This window comes from Papilio xuthus, unplaced genomic scaffold (assembly GCF_000836235.2).
Source record: "Papilio xuthus unplaced genomic scaffold, Pxut_1.1 DF825928.1, whole genome shotgun sequence".
Classification (NCBI taxonomy): Eukaryota; Metazoa; Arthropoda; class Insecta; order Lepidoptera; family Papilionidae; genus Papilio; species Papilio xuthus.
Window position 1 is genome coordinate 7,564,557 of NW_013532721.1, and position 24,123 is coordinate 7,588,679.

The following is a 24,123-nucleotide window of genomic DNA, read 5'->3' on the forward strand; positions in this document are numbered from 1 at the left end:
ATGGCAGTGCATTTGGAAAGAAAACAACGCATTCATTCCCTTGAGTACTTCGACTCATATTTTAAAGAGAAACCTTTGTTTTTGCATATGCTACAATCACGACTCTTATGCGGTGAGTGACATTCTCTCCATATTATTTAAGATAGAGTCACATTATTTTGATGCATTAAATCAGTGATTTTCATAGTTATCCTAAAGGTCCCCATCTGGACCAAATAAAGTTTAGAGACCACATCTTAATGATGAAATGTACCAGTAGGGCTTCACTGAAATCAATGAAATTTGAAAAATAAACAAATGTGGTAACCCTAACTCTTCATACGTTTTCGCCGGCATTCTAGATATTCGTACTAACTAGCCAATATGCTGATGCGAGTGTCTGGCCGCAGAGATGTTCGCTGTACCCTCGCCTCTAACTGTACAGAAACGAGCCTTTGAATCGGAAAAATCCGATAGTACACGCTATTACACTTTTATGGTGCGCCAATTTTACAAGGAATCCACTTCGATCTATTCCCATTGAGTGTGATTGCCAATTTTCGAACATTATTAAAAGAAATTGTTTTCGTTTTTTCAATTTGAAATTCGAATAGTATTCTTATTGGTTTTTGTTTTAATGAATCGTTTTATTTTATTATAGATACGTTCAATTTTATTAAAAATCGATGCCAATTTAATAAAATTGAACGTATATATTAATATGAAATAGCAATTAAAAGGCATAAAGACTAATTTTGATCTTAAATTAATTTGATCTATATCACAGAAGTATATTAAAGGACATATTTATTAACAAAGAGTGTATTTAGTAACATTGATCTTAACTCTTTCCGTATGATTTATTTTCGGAAAACGATAAGCAATATTTAACTTTATCGTTTATGGTTTAAGAGCTAAATTAACTCATTCACATACTGTTTCATCTCAATTGTATATGTGCAAAGTTAAATATTAAAATTTATGCTTTTTAACAGTTTCACGTTGAAATAAAGCATTTAGGATATTTTGTTAAAGTAATGAAGTGAAATATTATGTTTCCTGCCTCAGCAAAACTGTGTTTAAAGAAAATTAAAGAAAAACAAAAGATGTGTTTTTTTTTTTTGTATAAATTACGGACATCGGTGATAACGAAACACCATGGTCAACAGAAAAAGCCCATTTTGTTTGCTTATTCAAAAGTTAACAAGGTTTGAAAACAAAAGAAACGCGGACGGTTATTCTATTTTTAAATTCGTAATAGCGCAATAAATCCGGGTGGCATCAAGAGCGTGACAGCGAGAGCACGGGATTTGCGGCGTCCCGGCGTCCCGGCATCCCGCTGAAGGGATCCCACCGGGATGCGCAACAAGTGAACCGGAGTGACTCTTGAACCCGCTGCTAATAAGATTGAGCGGTTCCCCACAAAGAGTTCATTTTCACCCGTAATGGAGGACATTTTTAAGATACGATATAGAAAGCAGGGCACGAGGTTGCTCAAATAAAACATTAGGGGGCCTTGGAAGCCATATCTACGTTCTAATTGGTATATATGTATCTATATAAATCTTATATCATAGTGGATACCATTATTAGCTTGACAGGAGTCTCCAAAATATTGGAAATTCACCACAATATTTTACATCTCCTTGGTCTTAGTAATACTCTATGCCAGTAAATTACAATTTGACTCTAGTATAATATTACTCTAGTATAAAATGATATAATTAAATAAAAAGTAGTTGTAGCAAAGTCATATCTTTGTCTAAATCAAAAATGATTTCAAAATGGCCGGTCGCTGGCGAAGCAATCGGCCCCGTATTAAACGTAAAATCTTTTTACAGCGACGCTGGTATGCGCTGCATGCCATTAAAATTAGACATTAACCTAGTTACGTGAATTTACTACATCCATACAATAGTTACGTACAACGCTTGCAGCTATCAGATTGGTGATAATGCACGCTTTTTATAAAGTAGATGATAGAAAAATTTTTAAGGAAATATAATTAATTTTACTACAATTATCTTAGAGCTGGTCTAACTATCGTACAAGTAACGTATTTGCTCTATTTCAACGTATATTGTAAAATCTATAAATTCTTCATTAACTGTGTAATTACGGTGGATTTCTGAGACCATTATCTACTTTTAAAACATATTGTTTTCTCTGTTTTGTCATAGATAGTAACAGGGATTTTCGTCTCAGAAACCAACGGTTATTATGTGAAATATGAAACTTGTACTCAGACAGTTAATCCTACACTTGTAATGGCCATAGTAGCATTAGTCCAATAAATTACTCCAGCAATCACATCCTCCTCCAATACTTATTATAGTACGCGCTCCAAAATCTGGTTCAAAATCGGGGAATATTACTTCACACGATATGTTAGCAACATTTGGCAGAGTTTTGCCATCAAATCGCAAAGAATGGCTCAACAAGTGGCCAACGAGGCAAACAATGTGACAGCCTACTGGAGTTTGTTGAAATGTACTACTGAGCTCCGATTTAAGGAAATGGTACGAAATCCTTGAACAGGTTAGCGTACAGCCAGCTTTATGTTTAGTAACTGCAAACTGTGATTTAATTATGAATATTTGAATACTTTTAACTTCATAATTAAACATACGCGAATAGCATTAAATATTTCTTTAAATAAATAACTCAGACAACAGATAAGGACAAAATAGAAGAAGCGAGCTTATCACCATCTCAAAGGCCGGCAACGCATCTGCGGTTCCTCTGGTATTGCTGATGTCCATGGGCGTCGTTGAACACATCGGTGTTCCCGCTGCTCGTTTGCCATCTTCTGTTATAAAAAAAAGAGTTGTTGTTGACTAATTGTAAATCCATTGGCGGAAAGTATTTAACATTTTCGTGTTGATAAAGTTCCGTAGAGTTAGTCCATACAGCGCCGCAGCGGCCGCGACTACGTACACAGAAATAACGGGCCCATTGTCTGTGGTAATAAAACATACATTATGTATACGCCCTTATGAATTATTCAACACCAATGTCAATTTCCACAAAGTTTTACGTTGACATTTACATATTATCTAGTTCAAGAAAAAACTTATGTCTAATTTAAATATAAAATGAAATGGATGTTTGAAATAACTGAATTTTTTTGTATATTTTTACACCTTACACGATTGAATAATATTGTGATATTTATAGTAAGTACAGTGACCTTACCTTATTGTGGTATCATAAATTATGTTACATGTTCCAACATAACTTTAATTTAGATATTCTCCTGCACGATAAACATATGGATTTTTTTTATAAATTTAGTAGAATACTAGCTGTTTAGTAGAATAAGAGCGTCGGTGGCTCAGGGATCAAGGACTCGACTTGCAATCTGCGGGTCCTAGGTTCGAATCCCGCTATGTACCAATGTGTTTTTCGATTTCCGATTTACATATGTATATTTATCCGACGTTCTTACGGTGAAGGAAAACATCGTGATGCAACCTGCTCGTATCTGAGAAGAAATTCGAAGATATGTGTGAAGTCTTGGCCAGCGTGGTTGACTATGGCCTAATCACCCTTAACTTAGGGTAGGCTCCGAGCCCCTCGGTGGGGACGTATAGCGAGCTGATGATGATGACTAGCTGTCGCCCGTGACTCCGTCCGCGTGGATATATAAAAACCTAAATTAGTGAATCCTATGTGTTATTTCAGTCTATGTTCTATACGTTTGCCAAATTTAATCGAGATCCGTTCAGCCGTTCTAGAGATATCTTCAAACACCCATCCATCCATCCACATCACATCCATCTAAACAGTCGCATTTATAATATTAGTAAGTTAAATAAAAAGCAGCTCTTCGAGGCATACATTCGAAAAAAAAAATAAAAAAAAATAAATAGTATCCTATGTCCGTCTTATGGCTCTAAGCTGGCTCACCAATTTTCAGCCATATCGGTAAAGCCGTTCTTGAGTTATAAATAGTTTAACTAACACGAATTTCTTTTATGTACATAGATTGAAAATATCTACGCCTAAAGATATTTGAATAATAATGTAATTAAAAATTTTACTCTATTCTTTTTCATACAAATATTTAACAGAAAATTGTTCCCACATTATCTTTTGTTATTCATACACTTTAACAATCTTCCTAAAATGCATTCCTAGAGATATGTTATGACATAGAGAAATGTTTTCTTTCTTTAATGATGTTCCATTGTTTACAATATTTTTTAGCTGTCGCCCGCGACTCCATCCGCGCGGGAATAAATAATAGAAAGTAGTCGATTCTTAAACCATAAAATGTGCATGTAAAACTTAATTGAAATCGGTCAAGCCGTTTCGAAGGAGTATGGTTACTAACAATGTGACACGATAACTTTATATTATGTAAGATTAACTATACTTTAAACTTTTGAACGTTGATTAAAGGTAGCAATCTCACTAACGGTAGAACTTTTAGTAATCATTACCATAATATTATTAAACTAAATATTTCTGAACCCTGAACGTTTAGGTACATACATTGCTGTACCTTTGGCTAAGGCGAGGAGTTTTAATATATCGCGGATTACTCGGGTACGCTCTAAAATCTGTTTTATAGCCAGATTATATCTTCGTATGCCTTTAAATCTTTATATTCGTCGCTATTTCAATATTTGTTTCAGCTTGCCAACCTGCAATATATCATCATGTAAACTCCGTATTAAAGATAATTTTCTTTTCTTTAATATTGCTTGTAATATAAAAGTTCGTTTTGGTTTAATTATTGATTACCAGCTGCCGCCCGAGACTATGTCCTCGCGAATTTAAAAAAAAACATAATGAGTAGCCTACGTGTTCTTCCAGACTATGTTCTATATCTTAAAGCAAGATCCGTTAAACCGTTCTGAAGATACCTTCAAACAAACATCCATCTTAACATTCGCATTTATAATATTAGTAAGATCTACAATTCAAATTATTTAACCAAACTCGATGTCAAAATGGACATAAAATGATGCTTGTTCTATACTTGTCATATTAGCAAACGAGCTGTATTTACTAAATACGTGTTTATTTTTAATATTGTTACAATGTGAACAAATCAGAAATCAAATACGTCCTGTTTAATATTAGATAGATAACATCAGATTAATAAATGGTGTCAATTATGGTTTATCTTTCTAACATTGCGCGGCTAACTGGAACATAACCTAAATCTCGTGTGCAACTGTTTTTCCTCATTGAATTACTAAAATATATTAGTAACCTTATTTTGCTTCAAATCATATTATGCGTACATTTTATTTTTATTATTTTAATAACTGATTTAATACTATAATGTTCTTGGGAATTTAAAAAAAAATAGATAGTAGTACATATTCTCGAAGAACAGGTAGGCTACTAATTACTTTTTTATATTCTATGTGGACGGAGTTGCGGGCGATAGCTAGTGTATTTATAAAACATAAAAGGGTCAAAATCGCTTAACTTAACCGTGCAATTACATAAAAACGTGTAAAAAATAAATGTTAGATTATTATCTTAGTTTAGAGAGCTTTCAACTTTTTCCGGATGAACGGTAAATTTAATTTTCTGTGGAAATTGCCATCCCGGGGCACGGCGGAGCTGCAATAAATTGAATTTACTCGATAAAACTTCTATAAATACATATTGTTGGGGCACATCGGTAAAAATATAAAAACCTTTTTATTTTTAAGGGACAAACGCAATTTGGAAATGTTAAGACATAAATAAGCTTTTAGAGCTTTAATAAATCGTATTTTTACTAAAAGCAGCAATAAATTTTGATAAAAAAAAACCAAATCTAGATATTTAACTACACCTACATATAAAGATATCGTTAAACATTGTCACAAACATGTTAAATAAGAATTAAATTTATTTTAAGATTACTTTCCTAAGCAGCAAAAAAATTGCCAAAAAGATGGTTTTCGTTAAGTTTAAGAAGAGAACTTAGTCATAGTTTACACATCCGTTCATGTGTAACAATAAATTATTGTTGCGATTAAACGATTCATGAATAATAGCACACTCGTAAACATAGCCGCTGATAAATCATCCTTGAACCTACAATTATCGATACTCTCGTAAATCACTTAAAGATATTTTAATTAAACATCCTCTATATATCAGAGAGAAAGGGGGTGGAGGTAAGAGGGGGAGGGAGGGCGGAATTAATTTAATTTTAACTTGATAATATATCAAGTCTGCGTCCCGCTAATAATGGAATTATGTTTGTACTTCGAGAATCCATTTGCATTCTTATTAGATTCGTTATGGTACTGATTCTTTGATGAAAATGCTGGAATTTTTATATAATTGTTATGAAGTTCTATAATTTTTAAATCGATATCAAAATAAAATAACAAATTGCAAACGTACCTCACAACCACTGTGGTATAATTGCTTTTTAGTTTCATTACACTTGTTTAGATCTTTATAAGTTTTTAAATTAATATGAACCGAAAGCTCGGTTCAAAATCACATTAACATTAAAGCCTTTGAAAGCCTTGCATCGTATCAATCAATGGCCGTACATTTGCCTAAAGCATACATTATGCAAGCATCGTCTAAGCCTAAAACATTTTCGTATTTCTGATGGCCGGTCCGCAACGTAGATATTCCATTCAGCCGCCCAGACAATTCGACCACCCTAGATTGCTATTCTAACCCCCCATCCCCCTACGACCCTCAACCCCCCGCTACTCCCGCAGTAGGAGGCAGTCTGCCCGTTCGTATGGCGCTTAATTTCCGTATCGCATGGCCATTAATTTGTAAAACGATATTCGCTTTAAATATAACATATACAACATATATCTTCGAAGTTATTCCAAGGTTTAATTATTCTACTTTGAAAATAATATTAACTATTTACGCAGAGAATGATTTTAACTTGAACAAATTCGAATACTTAATTCATTAGTAAAGAGCTTTTATAGTAATAAGAAATGAATCAAAATCAGAATGTTTTTCGCACATAAGTGTAATAAAATAAATTGTAGGATATTATAGCTAATTGTCAAGACATTTATCCTTAGGTTTGTAAAAACACTACAAATTAGTGTTGAAGGGTCGGGAAGTTGTTTATCGATGGATATTTGGTGCCGTTTTCACTTGGCCGGATGTCACCGGCGCGCGTTCCCGCCAACTTTTAATTACGACTATTGTGAGGCAAAGTTGAACTAGACGACATGACTTTTTAAGACGGGCTATGTTATATTACCTTGGCTTAGAACTCGCGGGCGACAGTGAGTTGTTTTATAAATTAAAATTTAAAATTTTTTCTACAATTTTTGGCATGAGTTGAAATGAAATTATTTGTTCATGTAGACTAGTTTATCGACTACTGGTCAACTACTAGAATGTTTTCTATAGTAAAATTAAAAATAACCACATACGTTCTATACCGAACTGAATAATTAAATGATCTACTGTTAAAGATATAATTATACATCTGTTACTTAGTATGAAATCCCATCTATTTAATGCATATTTCCGAAGTAGAGGGAACTTGTTCTGGTGGTGTTTGTTCAGAAAACTGAGACGCCGCTTCGCATAAATTGCACGGCTCCCACATAATTAAAAACCAACATTTACGTTCAATTCAATCTTCATAGCTGTCTTTATTAGAATACTCTTGTTTTCATTGTATGTTTTATGTTGAAATTATCATCCCAATCATTATTTAATTACTGCTATTTTGTCTAACTAATAAGATTAAAAACTTGTCGATATATAAAATCCAGGATTTGGTATATGTGAATTTTAGCTGACACCAGCGCCGATAAAAAAGTTAGTAGCCTATGTGTTCTTCTAGAATATGTTCTACAGCTAATCCAAATTTCAGCGAGATCCACGCAGCTGGAGATATGTTCTAACAAACATCCATCCATACATCTTAACATTCGCATTTAAATATAATATTAGTCATTTTAGTACGTCTTTTTATACTTTTGTTGTCCCGTCTATATTTACTTTATAATTCCGTAGTAATATACGAAAAAGTTTATTTTGACCTATGTGGAATTCGAATACATGTCTTAATTCACTTGCAATTATTGTCACCATTTTGAGTCGACTATGTACTTTGTAGCATAATTTCTACATTCTACCAACATCTGACGTAATTTGTATAATATTAACATTAAAAATAACAACATACGATTTAGAGCACGAAGAATATCGATTATATTATAAATTATTACCAGGTAAATACAGGTAATTGAAGTAAATACATTGTAAAGTGGACAATAGTGATTACACAGCACAATTTGCGTAATGGTCGTATGCGATCGCGATAAACATAGGGCAGTTGTTTCAGAACCTAGCCATTAGTGCTCAGATGACGATGAAATATTTACTTTTTTTTAAGCCGATTATAATTTACTTTCAGCCAGTTGTTTACCATACAATAGAAACTTTTTAGTGGACAGTATGGTTGAAATATTACGTAGGGAAATTATAATGTAAAAAACGATTAGTACATTCGAATAGCTGACTAAGCAAATGAAATGTTTATATATTAACTTAGTGGTCTTAACTGTTGGTTCTAACAACTTTTATATACTGTATAAAAACTAAGTTAGTCCGAGATATCATCCATTTACTGTCAAAAACAAAGGTATGAACCTAGGATAAAATCTAAGATTAAAAAAATAAGTCTAGAATTTTACTAAATGAAAGGGGAACAAAGTATTAAGTAACATGTTTTATTAAAAAATGTAAAGTACAAAGCAATACGGTATTGCAGCAGAATGATATTTCCGTCTATACAGAATTGTGTTGCTTAACACTTTTCAAGAACAAACATTATTTCCGAACGATAAAGTAGCGAACTTCTAACTTTAACAAATCTATTTGAAGCAAAAGAAAACTAGCAAAGCAATAAAAGCGAAATAATAGTTATGGAAATAGTCTTTCATTTTCCACGAAAGAAAACTCCGCTGAACTACCGACAATATGAATGAAACTATAATATTAGAAAAGTTTCGTCGCTGGAAATGAGAAAACGCCGGTACGTACTCGTTCCTCTAATACACGTAGTTATAAACTTGTTCGATATAATATCGAGTGGAGTATAGCCGTCTCGCTCGCACCCGCACACCGACTGCCCGTAATTGCATATTCAACTGAGTTATGGTATCCTGGTACTTATACTAAATATTTAAACTATTTTTAACCATCGATTAAAGCTTGAACGCGTCTTATAAGCTATTTTGGGATTTCTATATAAATAACTACTCTGTTACTTGCCACTTAAATTAATTTAAATATTTAAAATGTATCATCAACACATTTTAGCATCATAACATAAAAATTTTGGCAAAAATATGTCTAGACATATATCGATCAGATTTGGGAAATATTAAAAAAGGACTAAGTACAGGACCGGTAGACGTGCACAGCTAATATCGGAGAGAGCTTTTGCCATTGTGAATACAAAAGTTTTACGTCAGCTTATTTTTTTGAAGACATAAAATACGTTTGCATAATATGCTGTTTATAAATAGACATTTCAGTCATGATTAAAATCGAAAATTCTTATATAACCCTTGTGTTGGATAAAGGATTAGTGATGTACCTATCCGTATTACTGCGCCGTACCTAAAGCATAACGTTCGGTACGTACCAAAAGCGATTGTTATGATAATACGGGCTGCAATAGACGTAGGAGCGATGAAATATTGGCCTCTTTTGCATAAGCACCGCGCCGTAGCGAAATGCTCTACGTCATGCTACGAACGGAACTTGTAGCCACTTAATTGCTTATTAAGGAAAACTTTAACGCTGTTACTTGATTTAAGCTTACGTGTAAATAATAAACATGTTAACATCTTTGATGTGGGATTAACGGTATTAGTATCACTGGTGCGTATAATGAGTTAAGTGTTAGTTAATTATTTGACAACTTTAATTTACTTAATTAAGCTAATGTTAGTTTGTGATATAAACGTATATTTATAGATTGAAACCATGTCATTTGCCAATCTTATTATAATTTTTATTAACATATTAAGATAGTATTTCATCTTATTTATAGCACAGTTGTTAGATGTTTGAATGTCGACAAGAATTAAGTGAGCTAAGTATTTCAAATCAGTATTCTTTAGAGACAAAATAATTAATTATTAGTATCGCCTAATTGAGGGCAAAATTAAGGAAACCTTTTTACCGACAAGTGCCATATTTTATTCCCGAGTATTCCTAATTTACGTTTATGTTCACTTCGCTCCGCTGATATGATAATGCATATACGAACTTATCGCTATTCTTCGTATAGGATCGCTTTAGCTTCGGTTGTGGGAAAGAGAAAGTACATTGCACAAGACAATTTCTTATAGGTGGGAGTGGGATAGTAACAGATCTCCCGTTGCGGTGCATACAATGCGATATTACTTTCCTGTCTGTATTGAAAATGTAGAGTCGAATTTGTTGTGATTCAATTTCTTCAATATGGTTCTTATTACTACTTGAGATATAATGTAACTTATCTGAGGCTAAGTTACTTTTAGTCATTTCTAATAAGAATCTTATGCTTATCAAATTTTTACATACCATAGACATTTTAATAGGACATTGGAATAACTTAATTTCACAATAGTTTGTTTTCCAATAAGAATTTTTTTTTAAATTGCAGGCCCGCTTACTAGCGAGCTTGAGGAAAATGAGACATGTTCCTTTTTGATGTCTTAATCTTTTTGGAAGTGAAGGTGTAAAAAGCCATTAAAAGGCGAAGCTCCATCGTATCTTAAATTTGTAATTTGTTTATCAAATGTCTGTTGTACGTGTATGTAGTGGTGCGGGTGGCGGTGTGGGGCGCGGGGCGGGGGGGCGACGCTCGCCGCGCTCGCTGCGTCCGTCACACGGCCACCAGTCACGTGCGACGCCGCCGTCTCTCTGCGCGCTTTACGTAATACATCGATTCACTGCAATCGATTACCGATCGTCGATCGCACATCACTAGAGGGATTTCCCGCGCGAATTCAAATTTCGAAAGTCGCGTGTGCTTGTGTTTTTTATTTTATTTATTTTTTGTTATTGTGACACAGACCTTGGATTTTCGGCTTCCGCGTTCAACCGCCGAGGTAATAATCTACGAACTTATTATTAACGGTTTTGGGAGTTGCATTTGGTATTGTTTGTTGCGCAAGAAATGATGTAGTTGCATTAAATCTCTTAGACATTGATGGAAAGGTCAATACTCCCAGCGGCACGCGAGTAAGACGGAACGAATGAATGCGGCGCGGTGATTGCCAGCCAATCTTTGACTTGATTTTTAATATACAACACAATAGTTTCTATTATTAATATATGATATCATTTTTAGCTTTGTTTTATATTTTAATAGAAAGTTTGTTAATTAAAACAAATATAAAATTATATTTGGCCAACGATTTAAATTCCGTCGTTGATATTTATATTTTTTTACATAAATTATCATTAATTTTTTATTTTGTAATCATAAAATGCTAATTTTATTCAAATTCGTTTATGGAAGCAACGTGAGACGATATAACATAAATTAATACTTCCCTTTATTCTTTTTTGTTTTTATTTAAAAAGACTTTTAATCCATAAAGATAATCAAAATTAGTATATATTTACAAATGACATCTAATATATATATTTATATTATTTAATCTTTCATTAAGTATTATGACTACATATTTAGAAATGCAGATTAAAAAGTTAATTAATGAAAATTTATTTTTAATTATCTTTGTCCTCCGTATGGGATAGATGGAATAGCTTCGCTATTAGCTTTATGCAAAATTTAGTAAAGAAGTCTGTTGTACGGACGGAAAAATAAGTTCACAGTGGTCGCTTATCGAACTCCCGACCGGTTTTTACTAAGTTACATACATAAATACATGTAATTTAAGTTAAGACATTTGATTATTAAAATTTAATTGCAATCTTACTTCTTATTAATATTATAAATGCGAATGTTTGGATGGATGGATGTTTGTTTGAAGGTATGTCCAGAACGGCTGAACCGATCTCGATGAAATTTGGCATACCTATAGAACATAGTCTTGAAGAACACATAGGCTACAAATTATGTTTTTTTAATTCTGCGCGGACACAGTCGCGGGCGTCAGCTACTCTCATAATACAAGTAGGGACTCTTGAAATGGGAACGTGATTTTTTCCTAAAACAACTTTTTGCGATGCAGATGAAAACCAAGAAAGGTTTTGCTAAACTAAACTGATTTGAACCCATAATGGTAAAATGGATGTTTTAAAATGCTATGATATTATTAGTTATTCATAAAATGTGTACCTAACTTATTTTATTTTTACTTAAAAATAAGATAATTTTTTTGAGTAAATATCGTGTTATTTCCTAAACCAGGGCGATAAGATAAGCTCAAAAATTGTTTTGCTTTCATTAGACCACGATATTGTGAGTAGTGATGGACGGTTTCTTCAGAAAAAAATCTAAGTAACTAGGGTTACCATAATTATTCAAGTTAGAAGATTATATAAATATTTATAATATAAAAAGATACCCATTAAAAATGTTATTTCGCTTTCGAATTAGATTGTAGTTTAGGCATAAAAAATTATATCAAAACGTAGGTCTTTGAACTCTTTATTATGGAATCCTATTATTATTGAATATATTAGTGAAAAAAAGAAAAACAAATCGCTGTAAAAATTTCCTTTCCAATTTAAAAGCAAGGATAATCTTCATGTTTCTATATATTTTCTTTAACTTTAACTGTTTATTTCTACATTGCAACAAATTCGACCTAACATTTTTGACTTCTAAGACTCTTGATTGACCACCATCTTTATTGCCTTGACGATTGTACCACATATATAAGTATTATCCGACATTTCAACGTCCAATGGTCACCCTGGTGGGGTGTGATTCAGTTTTTCTTATCTGTCCTTATCGTGATGTAAAGTTTACATAACATAGTATATTGAGATTGGCGCGACCACAGATAACTTATCTTTGTCCTGCTTTTGGACTTTTTTACTTTTTAGCCTGCATTGTATATCGATGTCGTTTTTCGGTGTGACAATTCGAATTTATTTTAAACTGAAATTTATATTCCTTGATTATATTATTATTGTCTTTGAGTTTACTAAATCAATCGAATGTTTTGATTTTAATCTTTTTTATTTATATTTAATAAAATATTATTAAAATAAAATGTCTGTAATGCTATGGGGTAGCAAAAGAATAACTTAAAAATGTAAGTTTTTCGCACACAATAATAACTTCCTTCTTTCAAAACGTAATTTAACAATAGAGTCTGAAAAGAGTGCACTTTCCCGCTTCTTTTACCTTTGCATTCACGTTTCGCGCCAAAAAATATTGTAGTGGGCATAGCGGGGGCGGCCATGTTGTCGAATTGTGACGACATTCCTACCTACATAATGTGCGTGGCGTGTCGAATAAAAATTTAGGTCACTCTCGCCTCGGCCCCGATCCATTGAGAGCGGCGATCGAGTGCGTTGCCGTTTGATACATTTGTAAATAAAAACACGTGTTCGTCACGCTTTCCACAAAACGAATAAATTTTCGTAACACCTTGAAAAGTTTTAAGGACTAACCTCAAATTTCGAGAGAATTAACACGTGGTGTAGCCGCTAATTTATCGGACTGACCTTTTTATACTGACGTTAACATGTGGTTATTAGACGCCATTTTGTTTTTCCGCTATTTAAAATAAGAAAACGAAACACACGGCTTCTAAGATTCATAAGTTAATCTCAGAAGAATACTACTTCTGAAAGCTAATAATAAGTCCCTTGGATGTTATCGTGTACTGATTACAATATTAATATTGAAACATTAGTTAATTGACACTAACTGTTAAGTAAATAAACGATTATTAATGAAAGTGTTTAACGTTAGCGTTGTATTACTTTACAAATGTACATTTGTGGTATTAAATAATGTACTTAATATTGAAAATATTGGATAATTGATTATATGAATGTTAGAGAAGGAACAACAAAGTAACCATAAATATGTAATTACAATTACTACCGTACTCAGAGTCTCAGTTAAGGGTCACCTTTCATGTATGATTTAGTATAAGGAATCTGTAGATCTGCTTAAGTAACTCTGTTTAATGATTCAATTTCTAAGTTATACTTATTGAATAATAATTATAATAGGGTCGCTATAGAACACAATTTTGTCATAATTTACAAAATTGTTGTCAGATCATGTTTTTTTTTTATATCATAAGGTGGCAAACGAGCGAGCGGCCACCTGAAATCGCTGAAATAGCGAAGTGACCGTTGCCCATAGACATACGCAATTGTATATGCGTTGCCTACTTTTACTCGACGGAGGAGAGGATGCACAGAAAGAAAATATTTTCCCTTCCCATGCATCCTCTCATCCGGAAAGTCCACTTCCACTTCCCATCCTTTCCTTATTAGAAAAAGGATGGGAAGGGAAAGAGGACTAAATTAGGCCTCCGGCACGCAAATGTTATCTTTCCTTCTATTTAAAACACAACAATAGCGAAAAGGTATTCAATGTGTACATTTCGCATCGAGACGTTTTTAATCAAAACCTGTTAATGAAAGCCACCCGTCTATCCCGGCGGCCGACGGCCGGCGGCAGCGGAAAAAAGTGAAAATCAATGAACGTATGCCGACCGGCCAATTGAAAGTTACGCCGGGACCCACGAAATTATACACCCACCTGTGTTGCATTTTCACCTATTTGATTAAACTGATAGGGGAATAAATAACAAAGCCGGATACCGCGCGTGTTTTATTCATTTTGAATAAATCGTTTTGTAACTTGAATAAGTATTAATAAATAATTTTTCCTTGTGCTTTTTATGCTTCTGAACCATTTTAGTATGAAAAGTGATAAATTTATCATTATTTTATTTCAATACAACATATAGAGGTTACTACTACATTACTTTAGCTGCCTAAAATACTAATTATAAATATTTTATTACCGTTTTTGACATTACATTCCATTAACTAGGTAGGTAGACATAAAAAAGCTCTTCACACTGTAACCGAAAGTTAAGCTATATTGAATCAATTAAAAAGAATTTGTATTCCAAAATCTGTATATTTTTAAATTACATGACTTCATATGAGTAAAAAAAAGATATATTTAGTGGTATGCGATGCAGACGTAAAACAGCCGCCGCCATTATGACTGCGGAGCTTTTACGTCGCGGCGTAAATTTTAATTCTGTCCATTTTCACGGTGCCCGTAATTGACTTTACGAGTCATATCAAATGCAATTAACCATTCTGCCTGCTCCTGTTTTGCAACTACTCGCGAAAGGGATATATTTATGGAAGTAAAAAAATGTTCTAAAAGTACTAAGGTAGCTGACGGCCTTGTAAATGAGAAAAGCTGTTTGTCGAAAAACAAAATACCCTACTGCAAAATCATATTTCTATTTAACCACCCAGGTTTTCTAGGGCCGTTATGTTATTAATTTAATAAGATGAATTATATTTAATTGCAATTACAAGGTTCGTCGCTATGAATAAAAATACCTAAGGTCTCTGAAAACTTAAGTAGATGATGCATTTGTAAATTGAGCCTCAAAAATATTGTTAGTTTTGTAACTAGGTTTCAACAAGATGTCAATGAACTCTCTTGTTCCAAATCAAACGCTTGACCCAAAGTTTGTTTACAAACAAGTCAGAACACCGAAGTGGCAGCCTATTCATGGGCAGCTCACATTTCCCGAGCCCCCGGGACCGCGCGCAAGATTCCGCACTCCAGTTAGCCTTGAACTTGGGCCGCCTCACTAGGGTAACCATATTACTATTATTTTGCAGGACTACGTTTTGTTTTAAGGATAGTTTTAATAGGAGTAAGATTTACTTTCTGAGTTTACCGAGCAAAAAAAACTAAATCAGATCAAGTAATGAGATAAGACAGTTATTTTCTTTAGTAATCATACAAAATTATACCTTTAAGAAGAAATATTTCAATCACGTTATCACTAGCTTCAACTCAAATATCCATAAACGTTCCAATTATAAAACAGTTTAGGAATAAACTTATCTATTTTAGGAATCGTATAAACATTGTCACCCTATAGCCGGCAGCGGGCCGCTTGCTCGGCGTTGCGGCGGCAAATCGCACTCGACAGGGGATCACTTTGTCACCAGACCTTACTCAAGCCAACCGCAATTGGTTAGACACTTTATTTTTTTCTGACGTCACAATTCAGCAACAGTACAGACGTCAAGACGTTTAAAGCTGACAAAGTAAAAGTGTATTGTCGGGTGTTAATTATGTGCGATATTTTAAACATGGAGGATATCCTGAATTTTTATCTCTTTAAGCTAATTATCTTGAAGATTATCTACTTATATTGCCTTAAGGACTTTTAAGAGAATGTTGGTCACCAACCAAAAGATTATTCTGTTGAAAAAAATTGAATGTCACTTATTCATGAAATGCGAAATAAACAACCTACTTTCGTTCTCCAGCATAACCGTAACACGGTAAACACGGATAAAGAAATAGAAACGCGTGAACTTGCCCTTTCGGAAGCGCACGTGCTTTCAAAGAAGCCGCAGCCCGGGCCAAAGCCGGGTGAAACATATCCGGCCGCAGGGAGCCGCAGACACGCGCCAGACGACCTCCGATGTATACTGAATGGATATGGCACTTTTAGTATAAATAGTTTTATAATATACTTTTTTAGAAATTTAAATGTTTGATATGTGTACAAATAATAAAGCGCCAAATCTAATGTACACTGGTTTAGATCGCAAGTAAATATTTTACTTAAAAACTGATTTATGAACAAAACAAGTAATAAGATATCACAACTCTTGTCATACTAGAATATTCTTATAACTGAATAGAACATCAAAACTTAACGGACCTTACGGAAGTTTAATATCCTTTTTAAGTTAATTCAAAGATGTGACACATCTAGAAGCGATATATCATCGTTTTGATATGCGATCAGAGTAAACGGTGATAAACAGCGTTGATAGTGGTGGCACGCCGCCCGCCCGGCTGCCGGCTGTCGGCTGTCGGCTGCCGGCTCATAGCGAAACATGTTTTGTCGATATCCCGACAGAGTGCGCGCCGTCTCGCCTGTCATACGCCCTCCACTACATGCCTGTGATATCCCTTTGCTTATGAATTGGCTTGAATTGATTTTATTATTAAACGTTTGTAACTCCTATTAGCCTTTTTATTGTTGGTATAAAGTAATCGGATGTATTTTTTCTAATACACAGTGTAGCGTTTTGTAGCAAATATTATCGGTGAAAATTTGTCTTTGGAAACAACGTTGAGTACTTCTAGGTTGATAAAATAAATTGAATGTGTAGAATATCTTTGAAATTTATTGTAATTTGGCACTGATTGTAACTGACCCGCCCTACACATAACAAGCGATTACACTAAGGCCGGATAAGGTTTCTTAACTTGTCCGCAAAATCCGGGTCACTTCAACCGAGCAGAACGATGACCCTTGACCCTTGAAGGTTTAGAGACCTCTTCACAAACCCGCCTGCATCTTGAACCTATAATTTATCTTCACATCACTGGCAGCAAAAATAACCTTAGCAACTTAAAGCTTAAAGATTTAATTTTAAAAATTTTATTTATGCCTATTATCAAGCATACCATAGAGTTAATGATGATGTCTATGTCATAGACAAATCAGTCCTTTCCTCGCATGCGGCTCTCGACTTATTACACGATCACATCCCTATCTTGATTCGGATATGTCGAGTTCCATCTGGATTCCGGGTGACTATCCGTCAAACAAAATTTACAAGCTTGTCCGAGCTTTATCGATTGAACTATTGTTTGTTTGACGATTTATTCTATAAAAGCTTTTAGACCTTTGTTATTTTGAATGATATATGCGATAACTCTACTTCTATTTATCCCCATTTTATATATTTGACAGAATTATTGATATATACATATTTTGTTATCAAATTTGACACAAAAAAACAACATAAAATGTTGATAAAAACGGAGATTCTACATTGAAACGATGTTATCATTATTTCTTTGAAAATTTATGATTTAACTTGAGTTTTTTTTTTAAATTTACACTTTTTTGTTGCTGCAATAACTTAATTATGTAACTTAAAAGCTTCTTTAATAAAATACTGGCAAGTATCGTCTTTTCTCAACCTTGTTGTAAAATAGCATGAATAAATGAGTTCCCAAACAATGTTTGAAGTCAAGTGATAAAATGACGGCAACTGATGAACTCAGGGAAACTTTTAAATTGCGTGCATTCAGTTATAGTCGGCTTCTTACAAGTTATGTCGATTTTTAGAAAGTTTAGTTCAACAATGGACTTTCTTTCTGTGATAAAATTCGACTGTTTATAAATTGTGTTTAGAAAATTCGGCGTATATTGAAAAGTTGTTTAGTTAAAGACATCTTTTTTTAAATCTAATATTAAGTAACTTAAATTTATAAAAAAAATTCTAGGTTAAATCTACACTGTCATAAAAGACGAAGCATTTAACTGTGTCATCGATCTATTTGTTATTCTTTTGAACTTTAGATATTTTCACTTTGCATATTATGCTTTGTTCGAAAAAGTTTCTAAATGTCAAATGAAACCGGGTTACAGAATGGGCTGTGTAATTTTAACTCTATGCTTATGGTAATAAGATTTCTATTACAATGAAAGCGTGTACCAAGGCAACAATTGTCATGATTTCTATGTAATTGTTTAAATTACTTTAGCAATGTAAACTTTTACTTTGATTTCATTTAATGACAATTTAAAATAGTAATAGCAGAAATAAGCATAATTATTGAGTAAGTGTTGGTTTCTAAGACCAAAAACTCTGTATAAAATACATCGTCATCCCTGTCTTTCATATTTGTCAAAACAGGGATAACAATATGTTTTAAACGCTGAATTTAATATCAGAAACCCACGGTAAATTTAAGATATATAATTAAGATTTTTGCTAATGTATAATGATATTACAAATACAAATGAAGTACATTTACTATTATTTATGTGTGTTTCTCAGATGAAATAATCTATTCGACCTTTGCAAGTTTGTCAGTTCTCCATTGATAATTTTCAAACTTGACCTAAATATATCAGCATTCAGTTGTAACAATGGCTTTGTCCGTGTGGTTGATATTCCATTGTAAATGTTATTGTGCAAAACCACTAATATGTTTCTAATTGTTTACAGGTCTTGCAAGACATCAAGGTAAATATCCTTGCATCCTTGTCTAACATAGCATCTTTATTTTTTCAATTTTATTTGCACTTTTTTGCACCATTTCAAATTGTCTTGTTCTTTGGATCTCCTGAAATATACTTCAAGGTCTTTCAAATAACTAATATTAGTCCTGCTTTTTTCCTAATGTAAACAATTTATGCACTTTTTAATTTACATATAGCATTTATTTAAAAAATTGATTCACAATATTTGTTTGGTACAGCTAAAGGCATGCAAGATAATATAAGATCTTGTGCCACTATTTGGGCGTTGACCTTTTTTTAACCCATCGGGCCAATTAAATTTGTAGCACTACACTTCTATATATTGTATAGAATATACATTATATAGTTAAGGTACAATTAGTAATCTTGATCATGAGAAGCAACAATAGAATTATTTGCAAGCAATAACAAACGATGGCGCTACACAAATCTCGGCTTTCTCTGCAATTGTTATTATATTAGGCAACTGTATTAAAGATTATTTAAAAAAATATTTTAAAGTACTAAGTATTAAACTAATTTAATAATTATCTTGTTTTAACTGTTAAAACTGAAAATACAAATTAAGTTTTGTCTAAAATTGACAACTAACCTAATACGTGCTTATATAATACGTATATTAAGGGCCTGTTAAGTTACATTTCATAACGCTTTTTCCAAAATACACAACCTTTTTCATGAATGTTTTTTAAATGTTTAATGAAAATTGAGTTGAATTTCAAGCGAAGGAACTATAATATGGAACTGGGTCAAAATTAACTAACAAGATTTCAACCCTACCTAACTAACGAACTAACAAGGGAAGTCGTACGAGTGCTTGAAAAAAAAATTAACTAACCGTTTGTTGATTTCTCTTTAGTTCAGCGCATGTTTAACGCATTATGCTTTTTATCTTAGTTTTGATTTATCATTCTCATATCGATTTTGTAGATCGTCGTGTTAATCGATATTAAACGGTAAGTCGAAACATCGAATAGTGTCTAATATACATCCTAACATAGACAAGTCATCATAATTTTTGAAGGATAGTGAAGCATCAATTATGCAATCGTGTTCAAGACTTAAACAACTACATAATATCGTAGTATCTGATTTCACAAAGTAGCTTTTCAGCTTCTCATTTAGCAATACTATTTTAAAAATATGATGTTTAAATTTTTGTAATTTGAATTTCGAACGTAGATTAAAACAAAATCGAACGTCATTTGTTCTGACCTCTTTGACCTTATCGTTCTGTTTCTTTAATATTTCAATGTACTTGTCTATTTTACAATATATAAGACACATCACATCCGCGAAGGTTCGATACGAGGGAGCAGTGCCGTGGGGGAAAGGGGGGGCGATGGAGGCTATAGGGTGGGGGGGCGGTCGATGGGTCGTCGACCCCGACTGTATTTCGATGCCACCCCGCTCCGCCTTTCAGTTTATTTATTAAAATTTCGCCGGCACTCGCCAACATAAACATTCATAATGACAAATTTATTAAAATAATGACGGAATTTAATTAATTATCGAGCATATTTTGACGAACAGCAGCTGATTAGATGGGGGGCTGTCAGGACTTACTACGTCGTATAAAATAGTATAGGGAATTTTAAATGTGTCTGCGCTCATATTTCCACTAGTGTTCCTTGTGTTTGTGTTGACATATACTTAGATCGAGTCAGCCCGTGCCTGACTAGACCTGTGCAACTATATGAACCTCATCTACCCTGATTCCACTCTATGTAGAGTCGGCAAAAAAATATCCGTCTTCCAAAGTGGTTCGCCACTTCTTTCGTCCCTTATTTAATACGATTGAAAAATATACATCTTATTTTTTATTGATATCATTTACACCTACAGGTTAAATCTAGTGGCATTCATCTAAGTTTCTATGGACTAGCTCTATTTAAAACTGGCTGTTACTTGCGACTCTGTCCACGAGGAATTAAAAAAAAACTTATTAGGATCCTATGTATTCTTCGAGACTATATTCAACATCTATGCCAAATGTCATCGAGATCCGTCCAGCCGTTTTGCCGATACCTTCTAACAAAAATCCATCCATCCTCAGTGAATACATCCAAACATTCGCATTTATAATATTAAAGTAAGAATTTCGTTGTGAAGACCGTACGTCCTCGTGCGCAGTGGACCGTTGCAGATTTTACTTGATTAATTAAAATTCTTAGGAGTTTAAGGAATTTAAATGAACCTTTCACTTTAGTAATTTTTTGACAATTCATATTTTGTGTCTTATAAAGATCGTGATTATATTATTACTTTGTTCATTCAAATTGCACATAATGGTACGAAAAATACACAGTTTGTGCACCCAAAGAATCTGATTAGAAATCAAACGTTGGCAGCAGCTCAAATAAAGAAATTATTTTAGGAATAAACAAGTAGGTAAGACGCGCATTTTTATCGACTGTTTTTTGTTAAGATCAATCAGATCATGTATATTTTAGATTAAATAAAACACGGAATTCGATATAGAATATACATCTTACTAATATTATAAATGCGAATATTTGTTGAATGGATGGATGGACGGATAATTGTTAGAACGTATCTTCCGCTCAACGGATCTTGATGAAATATGGCATGTAGAACATAGTCAGGAAAAACACATAGGCCAATTATAAAAAAAAAAATAATTCCGCGCGGAAAAAGTCGCGGACAGACAGCAAGTTTGGGTTTAAATTAACAATATCAATCTATAATTTTTTAATTAAAAAAGATTAATTAAAATAGGTATCTATGCTATGTAGGTTATTAAGTAAGAGATTTAAAAGAGAAGTAATTCGATAGATTTTCTAAATGATTTCTTTAACTTATAAAACATGCATAATAATGAAAGCTACAAACCGAACCAAAATGTGATAAAAAAACTTTGTAAAACGGACTACGGCTGTACCCAACCGATTCATAACTGTATATAATAATCACTATTCCATAATTCAACTGCGTAAAGTTCACTTTTGTTGTGTTTTTGACACCATTTCTTTCTCTATCTAACGCATAGAGCTGTCGCGTTTACATTAAAGGGTTGCCAAGACGTCTATTTCAGGCACATTATTGACAAAAACATACATCATAAAAATAACAGTACAGCCGAAATCAAAATATGCTCGCTTTTAAATCGATGTTAAACAAATACAGCGTAATTTTTAGGTGTACCTAGATTTTTAATGTGACTCAATCTTATAAGACAATAGAAATATTTCAGACATCTAATAAGCATGTTAAATTTGTATTGGGTTTTTATTTGCATTTAATTACGAATGCCACCATAACATCTCATAAATCGAATGGCAATTGACCTCTTCTCAAAATATTTTCGGTTAATCTTGCAACCCTGCCACAACAATCGACATCTATTTACAAAACATTTACTGCGACGTTGCCGCACCGTGCGCGGGCGCAGCGCGTCACACTCTCCCTCCTTATCTACACGTCCCTCTCTAAACAAGGCGCTCACCAGTTACCCTACCATATTAAGATACACATGACATTGCTTGATGTATTGTGTAAAGACGTGTTATTGTTTTTGGTAACATGTTTAATAACCTTTTGAAAGAAGTAGACGCTGAAATTAGATGTCCTACAATTACTGTTCTGCTGACAAAATACGTAATACGAAAGCTTCCGGAATTGACTACTCCTACAGGTCAATACACAAATGAACACAAGTATGATAGAAATTAAAAGACTACTGATTAAATATCACATATGAATGATTTTTACTTCCATAAAAGTTCCATAGAGATTAGGAACCATATCATAAAGTCATTGATCTTTTTCTAGAAATTAAAAGTACTACGAAAAGAAACATATGGTGATCTGTTAAACTCTCCTCATTTCCTAACAGTTCACATGTTATTTACAAAAAAAATTATGAACCCTGAAACTCAAAAATTTTTTACTGTCCGTATATTTACGATTTTCTTAAAATAAATAATTTTAGATTATTTAAATATAAATAATATATTGTAATTAAAACAGCGAATAAAAATTAGGCAGAGCTTTCGTAGTTAGCTTTATGAAAAACCTTTACACGCTTACTAATAAAAGAACTCTGTTTTGTTAAATTATAAAAACGTATGACCACACAACATTTTATCGTTTGAAAACTGGGTGTGTGTTTTATTCTATAAAATTTCAAGAAAATATTAGAATATTAGTGTATCAATAGAAACGTATTAAAGAACGTCGGTGGCTCAGGGGTCAAGCACTAGACTTGGAATCCGCAGGTCCTGGGTTCGAATCCCGCCATGTACCAATGTGTTTTCCCATTTCCGATTTACATATATACATTTATCCGACGTTCTTACGGTAAAGGAAAACATCGTGATGCAACCTGCACATATCTGAGAAGAAATTCAAAGATATGTGTGAAGTCAGCCAACCCGCACTTGGCCAGCGTGATTGACCTAATCACCCTTAACTTAGGGTAGGCTCTAGGCCCCTCGGTGAGGACATATAGTCAGCTGATGATGATGAAAAACGTACATAAGTTATTTATGTACGCAAACCTTATTTCAAATGACGCACAATGTTTGGATATCAATGGAGGATGTTTTAGAAATATCGAAGCGAATTATTAGCAGTTGCCAATGTAACCAAATGTTATTTAATAAACATCGCTACTATTGTTACTGGACGATAACATAACAATAGAATGAACTAGATAATTAACAATTTAAATAACCTAATGTACACGGCAAGGATATTTTTGTACGTAATGTACAATCTTATTTGTACATGATCAAAAAGTTCCGACGTGTTATCCTTAAATTAAACAGCTTTATTTTTTATAGCTGCTTGATTTTAAGACTTCTGTGTAAGTTAGTTATTTAATATAATAAATACGAAATCTTATCTTAACGATACTAAAGATATACACATAATATGAATTAAAATTCTTTTCTAAATGTAATGAGTTGGCTATACTTATTATGTTTTAAGTTGTGCAACATCA

At 33.2% G+C, this 24,123-nt stretch overlaps 1 protein-coding gene across 4 annotated transcripts in view; it reads left to right on the plus strand.

Moving 5' to 3' along the window:
- The window catches only part of Tet (Ten-Eleven Translocation (TET) family protein), a 96,422-nt gene that overhangs the window by 50,572 nt on the left and 21,727 nt on the right, over window positions 1-24,123 (plus strand). For 3 of the 4 annotated variants that reach the window (XM_013322491.1, XM_013322493.1, XM_013322492.1), the window contains one exon: window positions 19,123-19,140. The exons of the other annotated variant lie outside the window; for it this stretch is intronic. In XM_013322491.1, the coding sequence (XP_013177945.1) occupies window positions 19,123-19,140 (18 nt within the window). The remainder of the gene's footprint in view (window positions 1-19,122; window positions 19,141-24,123) is intronic. 4 annotated transcript variants of the gene reach the window in all.